At 39.4% G+C, this 14,939-nt stretch overlaps 1 protein-coding gene across 1 annotated transcript in view; it reads left to right on the top strand.

The window, feature by feature from the left end:
* Positions 1-14,939, top strand: part of LOC143037055 (ionotropic receptor 93a-like) — a 93,178-nt gene that overhangs the window by 14,372 nt on the left and 63,867 nt on the right. Inside the window, exons 2-4 of the mRNA XM_076205164.1 lie at positions 3,424-3,672; positions 3,795-3,944; positions 4,990-5,101. Of these exons, the coding sequence (XP_076061279.1) occupies positions 3,424-3,672; positions 3,795-3,944; positions 4,990-5,101 (511 nt within the window). The remainder of the gene's footprint in view (positions 1-3,423; positions 3,673-3,794; positions 3,945-4,989; positions 5,102-14,939) is intronic.

Here is a 14,939-nt window from a genome sequence, read left to right as displayed (position 1 = left end):
GCGGGGAGGTGACTCAAACGTCGGCCTTAAAAAAAACAGTGTGGGAGTGAAATGGTGAGATTACTATATATCAAATTGAATAAAAAAAATCAATATAAACGTACATATAAATAAATGGTATATTTTCTATATAGCTTCTGGTGACATCATCGACCTTATTCACTATGAAAAATATAGATAACAGTCCTCTAAACCTTGACATAGGTGTGTATGATTCTGAATAAATACACACCCACACGCGGAATGGCACTGAAACATAGATAAACAGACACACCCTGCTGTTCAACAAATAACCTCGAATATGTGCACGTAAAATACATATTCTTATCAGGCCTTGCAATCGTAGCCGACTCTAAGGAACCCAGCTCAGTCTCGGCACCTTCGTCACAGTCGCGTCCTGATTCTGATCATCGGTTGCGAACAAACTATAAAATATACATTCACCTAAAGAAAAGGTCTTCAACCAGGGGGCTAAGCGACCTTTGAAGACCTTGAGAAACTTCCAAGAGGGTCCAAAGAAACAAAGCTCTTGGCAGTAGGTGGATGGGGAACGAGTTTTCTTTTCTTTTTTCTTTTTCCATTGAGGTGACCTTCCGGAGGTGTAAGAAACAGCATGCCATAAATCATGGGATTATTAATGATGTTAGAGTATGTCTATGAACAAACCCTTGTGGATCTATAGAAACTCATAAAAGAGTCGACGGACACAAAGCTCTTGGAAATACCGGTATGTAAATGCATAACGATTTTTTATCGGTGACGACGTGTTTTCATGAAGGCTAAAGAACAGCAATACATAAATCGGGACTCTGTGGACAAACAGTTCGAGAACAAATGAGTCCAAGGACAGATGACAAGTTTGACTGGATCTCGACTGTTTGTCTCCTTTCAAAGAGTGAATGGGCTACTGCATTACCCTGAACCCTTTACATACCGGGTGCCACTTTTCCCTCTATTTTTGTTTCTGGTGCCGGGCGTTTCTATTCGTCTTTCAGGAAAACCTTTGGGATCGGGGATAATTCTTAATATCAGTCTGTTTACTGTCAATCTATTTCATTAATTTCCGTGGCACCTCTTTGGTAGCATAGAGATTAAAGTGGTCTTTTATAGTGTGCAAACCACTGTAACAGTCCTGGCAACTGTAAGATCAGATTAAAAACTATATCGTCGGCACTTTTACAGTACAACTATCTGTCAACGAATGACGTCACAGGTTGTTCGTTTAATTCCCGCATTATTCAAACATGACACTAATAACACATTAGACACACTTGTCTTCAGGCAGGGATGACGCGGGGCTGCTGTCAATCTTTGTGAACTGTCTGTACATCCTTCGGGTTCCTACTACCCTCGACCTCCTTCTGCAGATACTTCCCATGAATATTACGTTCTTCATGGCCTCCTTCAGGGAACTATTCGGACTCAGAGACAGTCTAATAATGTAAAAATAACAAACAAAATACATAAATAAATGCATAGGTATAGTTGAATAACAAACAAAAAGGTAAATAGTACATGATTATAAATTGACATATAACTAATAATAAATGAAAATCAGACAGACAAATTATAACAAAACAAAAACAAATAGTATAACATAAATTATAATCATTACAGCATCTTACTTAGGTATTTATCTAAATGATTCTTAAAGCTTCGAACTGAACTACATTGCACTACCTGTGCAGGAAGTTTATTCCATTCATTAACTACACGGTTGGCAAAGTTGTTTCTACCTACTTCCAAATTGAATCTATTTCCGGACAGTTTGAGACCATTGTTTCTTGTCTGATTCTCATTCAATGTGAAAATTTGGTCACTTTTGATGTTGTCAATTCCCTTTAAAATCTTAAAGACCTGTATCAAGTCACCTCTGAGTCTACGCTTTTTTAGGGAAAACAGATTCATGTGCTTAAGTCGATTTTCGTATGATTTATTTTTGATATTTGGAATCAGTTTTGTGGCTCGCCGTTGTACTTTTTCCAGTCTGTCAATGTCTTTAATGAGATTCGGTGACCATACGGAAACAGCATATTCCAAATGTGGACGAACTAACGATTTATATAGCTTGTTAATGAGTGATGGACTTTTGAAATCAAAAGATCGCGCAATCAATCCCAGAATCTTATTTGCTTTCTCAGAGGCTGAAATACACTGCTTGGATGATTTGAGGTCGTTACTGATAATTACGCCGAGATCTTTTTCACTATCCACTTTTGTTAACGAATTTCCAAATAACTTGTAATCGTACTTACTGTTATTTTTACCTATGTGCATTACCTTGCATTTACTTGTGTTAAATTTCATTAGCCACTTTTCAGACCATTGCTGTAATTGATCTAAATCTTCTTGAATATCTAATTGGTTTGAGTGATCATTTGCCACTCCGCACAGTTTTGTATCATCAGCAAATTTGGAAACAGTAGATTGTAGTCCATGGTCTATATCATTTATATATACTATGAATAGAAGTGGCCCAAGAACGGAACCCTGAGGAACTCCACTTGCAACACTTTTCCATCCAGAAGTTTTTCCATTTAAAACAACTCTCTGTTTTCGACCTTTCAACCAATTACTAGTCCAACCTAATAGGCTACCACTTATTCCATGCAAAGCTAATTTAGTAAGTAGTCTTTCGTGTGGGACGGTATCAAAAGCTTTTGCAAAGTCTAGATATATTAAATCTATATTGTTTCTTTTGTCATAATTCGAGATAACTGTGTTGTAGAATTCGAGTAAGTTAGTCACGCAAGAACGTTTCCGTCTGAAACCATGCTGGTTATCATTTATCAAATGGTTACTTTCTAAATGATATTCGATATCATCTCTGATGATAGTTTCCATTATTTTTCCTACGATCGAAGTCAAACTTATAGGCCTATAGTTATTTGGTTTCTTTTTGTCACCTTTTTTGAATATGGGAGTAACGTTAGCTAGCTTCCATTCTGTTGGGACATCTCCGGATATGATGGATTTCTTGAAAATAATTACACTCACCCCAACACCTCTTTATCCTTTCTCATGCGTTCCCATTCACGTCACGAGATTCACGACTCTTCTCACATTCAGACAGGACATTCCAATGTCGAAAGAACTCTCACTACCTAAGTGTTATCTAAATGGTCTGCTAAGTACTTGAAAAAGCTGTAATAAGCGAAACGTCGTACAAATAAAGGCTCCGTCCTCATATGGTGTTTAACTCGTCAGTCTGCTAAGTATAAACTGGTGAAATACTGAGAGTACATCCGCCTTGCCAAGACCTCACAGTCCTTGAACAAATATATTATGGCCGGTGTTTAACATTAGACTTTTATTAATCGTCCCAACGTGGAGTCCCACATGAACACACCCCACCCCACCCGATCCCTCCTTCTTCTACAGACACTTCCCAAGAATAAAATGCTCCCTCATATCCTCCTGCAGGAGTGTTTTTGGAATCCGGGATGGTCCAAGGGCGCCGCTTGGTCTCAGAGGACCTCATTAAATCTGTGGTCAGCGAAACGAAGGCGTCCATGACCCAGGGCTCCCTCGATGCGACCTTTCTGCCGATGCTCGACCCGGAGAGCCTCCCGGAGGAGATGTCGGCGGTGATGACGCTCGCCTCCTGCGACGCCACTCACTTGGCGGCTCCTGCTGTCGCCCAGATGGGGAAACTTCATCTGGCGGTCACGGGTGAGTAAAGGATTATGGGCGGATGAATGGAGAGGCAAACAGACAAACATACAATATGTATTCTTCACTGGGACGAGTAAAAACTTTTTTTTTTTTTTTTTTTCTTTTTTTTTTTCCTGCAGGAGCCGGGTGCCCTCGCCTTCCCTACGGCACTGCCGTGACGCTGCCCCTCGCTGGCGGTTCCTCCGACGTGTACCAGCTCTTCACTGATCTTCGAAATCGAAACACTCTGACCTGGACTGACATTGTCATCATCCACGACCAGAGCGTAGGTAAGTGAAAGGAGACAGGTCTTCGGATTGTTCATTTTTTTACCTTTTGGTTTTACCCATTCTTGCCCTCCCAGTCCCTCAAGGTTATAAGATTTCTCAGTGGCAACGCATGCCTTTCTCCTGGCAACATTATTTTTTTTCTATTTATTTCTATATTCTATTTTCCTTGTTTTCATGTCACGGGCCGATTTGCCTTCCTAAACTCTTACAACCTAATGACGTCATCCACAGATTATATTTCAGTTGTCGCGAATCACACACACACACACACACACACACACACACACACACACACACACACACACACACACACACACACACACACACAAACGGTGCACTAGTGAATTTAATTTACACGTTATTTTTTCTTTTTCCTCCTCTCTCCCCACTGTACTGTATATTTGTATGACTGGATACTGTGACATTGGCATCACCAAGGCAAATCTGAGTCTGCATAGGATATCCTCTCATCTACTGGAGCATGTGTTGACCAATCAAAGACCAAAGACAGGAAAGTGGGTGGGGCCAACCTAAAAAAAAAAAAAAAAAAAAAAATTATATATATATATATATATATATAAAAGAGAAATGATGAGAAAAAGGAGACCAAGGAAGGTAAATATTAAAACAAGGATTAGACAAAAAAAAAAGAAAAATAGTATATATATATATATATATATATATATACATATATATATACATGTATTTATTAGCCTTATTTTTAGTTTACAATCATTGTAATGATTCCCTCTCTTGTCTCATTCTCGTAATGTACTTCTTTAAAAAGAAGTGGAGTCTCTTATTTGTGCCCCTTTTTCACCTTTCTCTCTCTATCCCTATATAATCTATCCTCCCTCTTTCTTTCATTGTGACAACTTCCATTACTCCCTTCCAACCAAGAACAGATTATCTTCTTTTTCTCTGTCCCTCTTCTCCCTTTTCCCAATACAAACTACCTCCTGGAACTACAACCAAATCGCTAATGTGACAAATTCCCACCTCTCCCTCTCTCCCACACCCTCCGTCCGGATTCCAACTCCTTCAGAGAAGAGTTTGGTTGGAGACATCGTCAACACGTTGGCGGTGCCTTCGAGAACGAGATCCGAGACTTCGATCACGCTCATCGATCTCGCTGCCATCGAGACCAGCTCCATGAGGTGAGTACAAAAGATCTACTAGTCAGAGAGTCTTGGCTCGGTCCGGTGACCGTATCCCAGCCTACAGGGCTGTACCCGTGAATAAGGTTAATCTAAGATCGAGGTTTTGTCTCCTAGAAACAGATGTCTCTAGTTCAGTCTCAATTGTCATTTCATGGAATAGAGATGGAATGTAATGAATTGATGATGGGATAGAATGATTGATGGAGCTATTGGGTGATGGACTGATACTCTGGAACCTGTCCAGTTTCTCCAGACCTGGAATGATTAATCCTCAATTCCCTGGAATGACGCACATCAAATATGCTATTCTTCATAGCGCTAGATTACTTCACAGATAGCAAGACTCTAGGTCAGAACGACCACATAGAGGTCAGTCGGAATGAAGGAGAATGCAAGAGACCATAATCCCTACACTAGGTAGATCCATGTCCCTTACAACATATTATCCATATCTATAAACATATCTTTTCTTAAAACAATCAATAGTTTCGGCGCTTTTTTCCTAGTTACTAATCCTAATCCATTCGTTAACTACTCCAATGGTAAATCAATTCTTGTCTATTTCCTTCTTAAACCCAAATTTGTGTAATTTGTGTAAATTACTACGATTTTTATTAATCAAATGAAGAGAGAGGATAATGGAGTTTTGCTGTCAGTCGGGTTTGTTGGTCTCCAAGGGACTTTTCAGTTAGCAAAGGAGTTTAAGCCTCATCTCAGTTAACCCCTTCCGTGCCGGGTGGTACTTTCCCTTATATCCTGGCTGTCGCCAGAAGATTTTATTCATCTCCAAGGCAACCTTCCCCTTTGAATGAAGCTCTGACATCTAAGGTTTGTAGCTTAGGGGCTTTACGGTGATATTCTTAAAAAAATCTTTCCTTATATTAATCTTATATGAATCCTTGGAAGGGAAAGGTTTATATAAGGAAAGAATTTCTTTAAGAATACGACCGTAAGATTCTTTCGGTGGTATTCTTAAAAAATTCTTTCCTTATATAAATCTTTCCCTCCCAAGGATTTTTTTTTTAATACCACCGTAAGATTCTAATGGTAGTATTCTTAAAAAATTCTTTCCTTATATAAATCTTTCCCTTCCAAGGAAAGATTTTTTTAGGAATACCACCGTTAGTCACACCCCTACGAACCAGAACCACGCACCGGTATTTTGTAATTGTTGATCAATCTTAGCGTCTATTATCCATCCTTTACCTCCTCTTCGGTGGGATATGGTCCTCACGGACCGAGGCTGAGCGACTTATTGATTGATTGATTGATTAGTTGATTGATTCGTTTTTCATGAGTGGCTGGGGTGTTTGCATGACCGAATACTTGATGGAATGATTGATCGATGGCTGTTCTCCGCTTTTGATGTGATTGTGCAATTCCAGCTTTTCGCTACAAATAGTTCTTTGTATTGGGAATTCCTGGAATATGAAAATTTCCATTATTCCCATTATTCGAAATATTCCATTATTTAGATTTTTTTGTTTCGAATTTCGAAAAATTGAGAATTTTGAGAATTTCTAATATAGATAGTTATAAAGGATTACAAAGGATTACAAAGGCAGAGCATGCCGACAGGAGACCTTTTGGTCGATAATTAGGTCGGACGCGAAAAAAATATATAATGATAAATAAAAAAATTATAATAATATAAATAATAACAAATGAAATAAATAAATGGATAGTTAAATGATAAAAAACAGGTGAATAGTAAATAATAATTTATTGACAGATAAATAATAATAAATGAAAATCAAGCAAATAATAAACAGACAAATAATAACAAACAAATAAACAAATAATATAGAATAAATGATAGTCATTACAGCATCTTGCTTAGAACGCCACCGTAAGATTGGTACTAGTGTCATTCCATACAATGCCAGACAATTCTGTTCAACAATCTTTGCTATTTTCTTCCTCAATTGAATAATATCACATCATGGCACAAAAAAATTAAACTGTGATGTTCCCTCATATGAACAATATCATCTGGCAGCAGACGTAATGAAATGTTTAGAGTACGTCACCTTTCGCCATTGTGACGTCATCGTATTGATCGTCATGTTTTTTGAGAGTCGATGGTTGTGGTTTTGTTGACAAAACTGAGTTCGATTATATATATATATATATATATATATATATATATATATATATATATATATATATATATATATATATATATATCAATAAATCGAATTATTCACATTTCGAATTAAAAAAAAATTGTATCAACAGAACATAGTTACTAAGTTATCATTCATAATAACACAAACTTCGGTACACACACTTTCAAAACCATACGAAATATTTTGAAATGTTGTAAACCTTTATTTTTTCGTAAACATTCGAATGCATATTCGCGTTTTCTTTTATTTGCTTGCATTCCTATCTATTCACTTATTATTTTCTAGTGCAGAGAAGGCTCGACTCCGTAGTAATCTTTTACATTATTTTCTTTTTAAATATATATATATTTTTACTTATTTTATTTTTCTAGTGCAAAGCAGGCTCACTTAAACGAAGTAAAATTACCTGGCGGCAAATAAAACGAAAAGAAAATGTCAAGAAGTACACTGCAGATTCTATCTTGGATAACACCAGACAGATATTTTTAGTTACCATGAATGTAGCGTGTACAGGTTCAGTGGTCCACTGCAGGTCCACCTGTCTATCCACTGGGAGTCGATACGGCCTCTGTCTCGACACGGTGGTTTCACGTGTATACGAAAAGATTGTATATTTTGTGCATACCAATTGTTGAGCGTGTTGTAATGGCTGTCGATAAGGTAAGAGTATACGAACACACGAAGAATCAGAAGCTTCTTGACTTGGAGAAGGCAATCCGATCCTTACTGCGACAGTTGAGCAACCCCCCCCTAAATGAATAAAGAAAAAAATATATGACTGATTTGGTTTAACGTCACAAACTACCTCTATCAGGAAGCTAGGACGTTGCCCCTTACAGTGGACTTTGTACTTTGGATTTTAATGAAACATCCCCTTAGTTAAACACAACGGTGGCAGGGTTTGAACCGCCACCACCTCAACCTACATTTCAAGTAACGAAGCCTTAACCCGTTCGGCCAGCGAGAATATATATATATATATATATATATATATATATATATATATATATATATATATATATAAAATGATAATAACAGTAATACATACATACATACATATACCAAGGCTTTTTTTCCCCTTACCAGGGGGGTAGCCAAAAAGGACAAGGCACAAAAACATTCCCACCCATTTCATCCCCGAAAACACTCCACATCCCTCCACCCTCCCTCCCATCTTAGCACCTCCTAGATGACGGGTCATCCCTGCACCCTGTCCACTGCCCTGGGTCAGAAGCAGTGTCGCAGGACACAGCACATCCACAGCAAGGCCGCTTCATTAAATCGGCGACCCCCCCTCTCCGTCCCCCCCATATAAAGGAGAGGACGGGGAGAAATCCCTTCGGGCTGCGTCAAAAATTTTTGCTCACACACATTACCTCACCCCCATTCCCCCGTCCAATCCACCTCATGCATCACAACATTTTCCATATACAACCATTCTCCATTCACCCCTGTCTTCTGTCCTAATGATAATAATAATAATTATAAAAATAATAATAGATAAGTAGTAAAAAATATAGAATATATCGTTACTCAGTTGATATGTCCGTAAAACTCCTTTTTGCAATATGGCAGATATGCAAGAACTTCTTTTCAAAATGTAAGGATATTTTTGGGAGAATTTATGAACCTAGAATGGCTTGACAGAGTGGACAAGAAGGTATTACGGGAGGTTTAGCAGATAGGAGGGAAGCTGTTGAGGAGAGTCAAATTTTTCCACGCGAGTTGTAGAGCTCGTGTTACGGCTGGAAATGGTGAGAGTTAATTATTTGAGTGGTGGGATTGCACCAGGGCTGTGTGATGTCACCTTGGTTATTCCACGTGTACTTGGATGAGGTGGTACTTGAAGTATATGCGCGGGTAATGGGCAGGGGGCTGGAGATGGTTAGTGAAAGAGAAGTGGAAAATTGTGATGCAATGATATAATAATTCTAACGATTCCAATACAAGTTCCGATACTGCTTTAAACTTCCGATTCCAATTCGAGTCCGATTTTGATACCTGCAATGATTACAATTCATGGTTATTTTCAGGCCTTGCGCTTTGTTGGTTTGGAAAGCAAATACTTTTTTTTATCAAAGTACATTTATTAATCATTTATCGGAATCGGAAGTTAAGGACAGTACCGGGACTCATATCGGGATCGTTAAAATATTTGGTATCGTCCCATCGTTAGTGGGAAGTGAGTCAGTTGTTTTTTCCTGATGACATTACGGTTGTGACTGGATCAGAAGAGGATCTAAAGCAATTAGTGAGAGTTCGGGAATGTCTGCGAGAGGAGAAAGTTGAAAGTAGATGCGGGTTAAATGTAAGGTGATAAGATGTACAAGGGGTGAGGTGCCAGTGAGCTGGAGGTAAGTCTTAAAGGAGAGAGGCTGGAGGAAATGGATAGTTTTAAGTAATTAGGGTCGCATGTGGCAGGAAACGGAGGAGTCGGGGTGGAGGTAAACTGTAGAGTGAAGGAAATTAGTAAATGTCTTGATAAGGATGAAAATATAATGAGAAATAGCTGTCTGGGGATGGAGACTGTGCGATGGGGTAACTGTGCCTACGGCACAGTTTGGGACACAGGATTGGCACATAAAGGAGGCAGAGAGGAGAACTTTATGTATGTTTGAGATGAAGCATTTGAGACGTACGGTGGGGGTTACGAGGATAGATAGAATGAGAAAGGAGGTAAGGCGGAGAGCGGGAGTGGAAAGGGAGCTGGTAGGTAGGGTTGATAAAATAGTACCGAGATGATTTGGGCATACGGAAAGAATGAGTGAAGAAAGGTTCGCAATAAAGTGTAGATGGCAGAAGTGGACGGAGTGAGCTTGAAGGGGAAAACTAAAGATGAGATAGGAGAATGGGGTGAAAGGAGTCTTGGACAAAAGGGGAATGCCTGTTGATCAAAGAAAGGAGAGGGCAAGAGATTAGTGTGAGTGGAGAATTGTTGTAAATGGATGATAAATTGACGTGGACCGAAGCTATTTCTCTTGTCTTCTATAATTGCTCTTAAATGGACGAAGAGGGAGGATAGGCATGTAATGAAGTGGTGGGGTTAACCAGCTTCGGCTGTCGGGCCCTGCTGTGGTGCTGTACTTTGCTGCATTGCTTCTGACCCGGGCAGTGGAAGGGAAAGGAATGGACATTAATCTACAAGGAGCTAAAATAAAAGGGAAACCATGTGGTGGTTAGATGGATGCGAACGGACGAAGCGTGGTTGCCTTTTGGTATTTAGATACACACACACACGACTCGGTGGCGCAGTTGGTAGAGCGCTGAACTGCTAGCATGGTGGTGCCCGTAGTACTTGGTTCGAATCCTGCCCAGGGCCGAAATTATTTCGGTACCGCTGCGCTTCGGGTCGTTACTCTGACTTTCGTGGGCGGGGGAGTTGGGGGTGTGTGTGTGTATAAGGTCATAGCATTACCCATAGAACGGACCTACGAGCTCTGAGCTCTCTTCCGGGAGGGAAATAGCTGTCGATCACGAGTCCAACACGTGATCCAAAGACCAAGTGAAAGTGAACACACACACACACACTATATATATATATATATATATATATATATACACATATATGTATATATTCATATTCATTTCATATAGATAAAAATAGAGTAGGGGCGGAAAGAATTGACTCAATTGCAGTTGTGACGAAACTATAGCCGGAAATCGAACCATGCATATCTGAACGTGCCCACAGTATTCTAGTGCAAAACCGAGGCTTGTGGCAGTATTTGACTTCTCTCTACTAACGTCTAACGCTTAATGGCCTAAGAGAGAACCCTAACGCTTAATGGCTAATTCTCCCGCTCACTAGATCGGGGAGAGCGACGTGCGGTCAGTTTTTTATGGCGAGATTTTGTTATTTATGTGCTACTGGTGCCCGCTGGAGACAGTCAACTAGACAACCAACCCACCAGATGTTGGCCGAGAGGTTCATCTTTACAAGCCAAAGCACCCAGTGACGGGAATCGAACAGATAACCGGGGTAGGCCAGAGAATCGTTTATCGCATCATCGAAATCGTGTGGGATGCGAGAAGTTTCTTCCTGTACCCACGCCCGAGGCCAGGAAAGCCACGAAATATACCTCCATTGACCAGAGCCGTCATCAATAGGCAAGTAAATGCCAACCCTCACTTGGAAGCTCTGATGATGGCCCTGGTCTTTGGGGATATCTTTCGTGGCCCTCTACTTCGTCTTGGGTAGCAAGACACTGCTCGTTTTCCTCAAGAAATTGTCCGATGAAGGGGTAGACGGTTATGGGTGTTTTGCCTTATAAAGAGCAACCACTTAGCCAACGTCCATTAGGAAATTGTTTACAATACGGTTTGTCGCATTTAATGTCCATAATTCATGTTTATTTTACACTATATGGGAAAGATTAAACAAAGGGAGGATGCGGAAGTGTTGGTGCATGATAAGAGAGAGTGGAGGAAGATAAACATGGAGGAAAAGGTGGATACGTCCGTTGCAGAAGTAAGCTTGGATCAAAGAACCAATTACACGCAATCGGTAACAACTTTAGTCTTTCATTCTAATAGGAACCAATTAGTGATAGTCTTCAGCGTCGAATCGTTGAGAGGGGAGCAATTATTTACAATTACTTTCCTTATTGTTAGAAGTAATATTTTCTACTTTTGCAATTAGTAACCGCAAGGGTAATTGCAGTCTGGCGCTAACGCACCGACCCTTCGGTGATTACTTTTACCCTGTGGTAATAGTTTCCATTCAAATGAAAATGTATATCTTCACGTTATTTCTCATCAATGTTGCGGTGTACACGAAAAAGCTTGGTTGTCCTCGAAGTTGTTCTGTGCCTGGAAAGCCCAGACAACAGTAGTTATGCGTGATCATTGGGAAATGATCCATGAACTGTTAAATAATAAGATGGGTGACTATACATATTACACAGTCAAATATATGGAAAACCTCGCCCTTAACCCCGCCCCTCGTCTTACCGCTACATGTGATTGGCTGGCACTGGTGGTGGGGATAACTGAGCACCAATCATATTACCAGAATGAAATGTGGGAGAGCGTCTCTTGTCTGACTGTCCTCGCAACTAAAATAAAGTGAAGTGCGTATACTTTGAGACTATTAAATGTGGCTGAATTAAGTAACCTTTGCCCTTTGTGTTATGGGAGCAGGGAACTGACTGGAACGATGGGTGGTGTGAAAGTGAACGTGGACCCATTACTAAGGAATCTCACTACGCGCACATCTTTGGACTATCCAAATTTCTTAATCGTTAACTATAATACATTCACACTCGCTATCATCACTAGCCACGTCCACCCTTTCTTTAACTCCTCCCCCAGAAAAAAAAATCAGCGACATATTGACATAGGAAGCGGTTTTTTTTTCTTTTATATTCATTCGTATTACTTTGAGTGCGAGTGCAGTTGAGTTATATGACACGGAGAAAAAATGTAGTATATGATGGTGTGAGTTAGTGAGGGGCTTGTGTCAAAGAGACCTTACCTGTGGACAAACCAAGTATTTGTGTCGTATGTAGAAAGACAGCAAGGATTGGTGAGTTACTAACAGACTTTGCATAGAGAAAAAATATGGATCTAGGATGTGTAATTACAAAAAAATAAAGTTTCGTTTGATATACTTATTCCAGATTGTTTTATTCGAAGAGAGTAAATCACTAACTCCACAAGAGATTGAAACCACGCAAAAGTCTGTCTTTTAGAATTAATCAAATGAATGTTCAATGGTTTCATTTAGCTGAAAAAAAACCTGTAAAAGGTTAATTCAACGCAATTAATTCCGACTAATTTTGTCTCAGTTTTCATCCTTAAAGTAATGACGAACACGGATTTGGCAAAAGGTAATTCTGAAGTCTGATATCAGTCAGAAAACGTAAATTACCGCGTATGAGAATGACCTTGGTAATATCATCAGTTCAACGACTTACATTCAAATTGAGTTGGGATATGCAGCAAGGACACTGGAATCAAAAATGCATTTACCTCAGAATCCCATAAATCGGGTTTCATACATTAAAAACGAATAAGATATTATAGTGATATATAGGTCTTATGACGCAAATCCATAATTTGGTGTCATTTAGACCCAATAGCCCTTCAGTGGATTCCGTTCGGGCTCCAAACGAGTCTTTGATTTCAGAAAATTTAACCAAATCATATTTCGTTGCCTCTCGTGCCACTTCCAAAAAATTTACGAATTTATAATATAAGTCTACGGTACAATATAGCCAATTAAAACAACTATAATAGCGTAATGACTGACACCTTTCACTTGAAAATGCTATTGATAGTGGCAGTAACATGGTTCATAAGGAAATAAGGATAAAAAGTTTATGAGAAATGCTGTTTCAAGTAGTGATATCTTTATTAATATATAAATAAATCTATTGATAATGGCAGTATCATGGTTCATAAGGAAATAAGGATAGAAAGTTTATGAGAAATGCTGTTTCAAGTAGTGATATCTTTATTAATATATACAAGCACCCGGACCTGGCTTCGCCAGGTGTGCTTGGCCTACGGCGTAGCTCGCTTCGCTTCGCTTGGCAATATTTCGTAAAGATTCTCTTAGCAATATTTCGTAAAGATTCTCTTGGTAATATTTCGTAAAGATTCTCTTGTTAACATTTGGTAAAGATTCTCTTGGCAATATTTCGTAAATATTTTCTCATTAATATTTCGTAAAGATTCTTTTGTCAGAATTCCGCAATTCCGTTTTTATGTATATAGATTCTCTTGGCAATATTTCGTAAAGATTCTCTTAGCGTTATTTCGTAAAGATTCTCTTGGTAATATTTCGTAAAGATTCTCTGAGTCTGAGTCAGATGTGTCCCCGGGAGTTAGTGTTTCCGGTGATGACTCATTTCCGGAGTAGGAGGTTGGAAGGTTTTAGAGAGAAATATTTTTTTATGTATATAGAAATAAATCTATTAGTGCTTCATACTCTTGAGGCATAGGTTCTTGTCAAATCCATTATGACATTACTGAAGACACTTCATACATAAACCAAAAGCTCCCCTTTCCCTTCTAAGGGGAGCCAAGCCAAAACACATTCGACCTTAATCCACCCCACACCCATATCTTACCCCGTCTATCTTGAGGGGTCATTCTTGTTCCCTGCTAACTGTTTGGGCCAGAGGCAATACAGCAAAACACAAGATCTCTATAGCAGGGTCCAGCAGCTGATGCTTGTTCACCCCCACCGCTTCATTACATGGCGACCCTGCCCGTTCATCCACTCGAGAAATTACAGAATAGACAAAAAATTTACTTCAAGCCGCGTCAATTTCTCACTAATTCACAACCATTCTCCACTCAAATCTATCTCTTGCCCACTCTATTACCTACTCGACAGACATTCCTCTTGCACTAAAGGCCCCTTTCACCCAATCCTTCCACCTCATTCTCGGTCCTCCCTCTAAGTTTACTCTTTCCAACTCCACCTTCCACACTCTTTTTTATTTTTTTATATATATATATATATTTTTAGGCCTTTTTCACTCATTCCTTCCGTTGGCTCCAACCATCCCAATATTCTTTGATCAACCTTACCTGCCTGTCCTGTTTACACCGCTAACTTCTACATCGCTTCCACATCTCTCACTCTATTATCATCATAACCCACATCCATATATCTTAATCCCTTCATCTCACGTTTAAGCTGTTCCTTTCGGCCTCCTTTAGATTCCAAATCTCTTCTCCATGCAGTGTCTTGGGGA

This window comes from Oratosquilla oratoria, chromosome 21, assembly GCF_046742065.1.
Source record: "Oratosquilla oratoria isolate Oo_2021 chromosome 21, ASM4674206v1, whole genome shotgun sequence".
Taxonomy (NCBI): Eukaryota; Metazoa; Arthropoda; class Malacostraca; order Stomatopoda; family Squillidae; genus Oratosquilla; species Oratosquilla oratoria.
The sequence above is the reverse complement of the archived record's forward strand: the minus strand, read 5'-3'. Positions and strand labels throughout refer to the sequence as shown.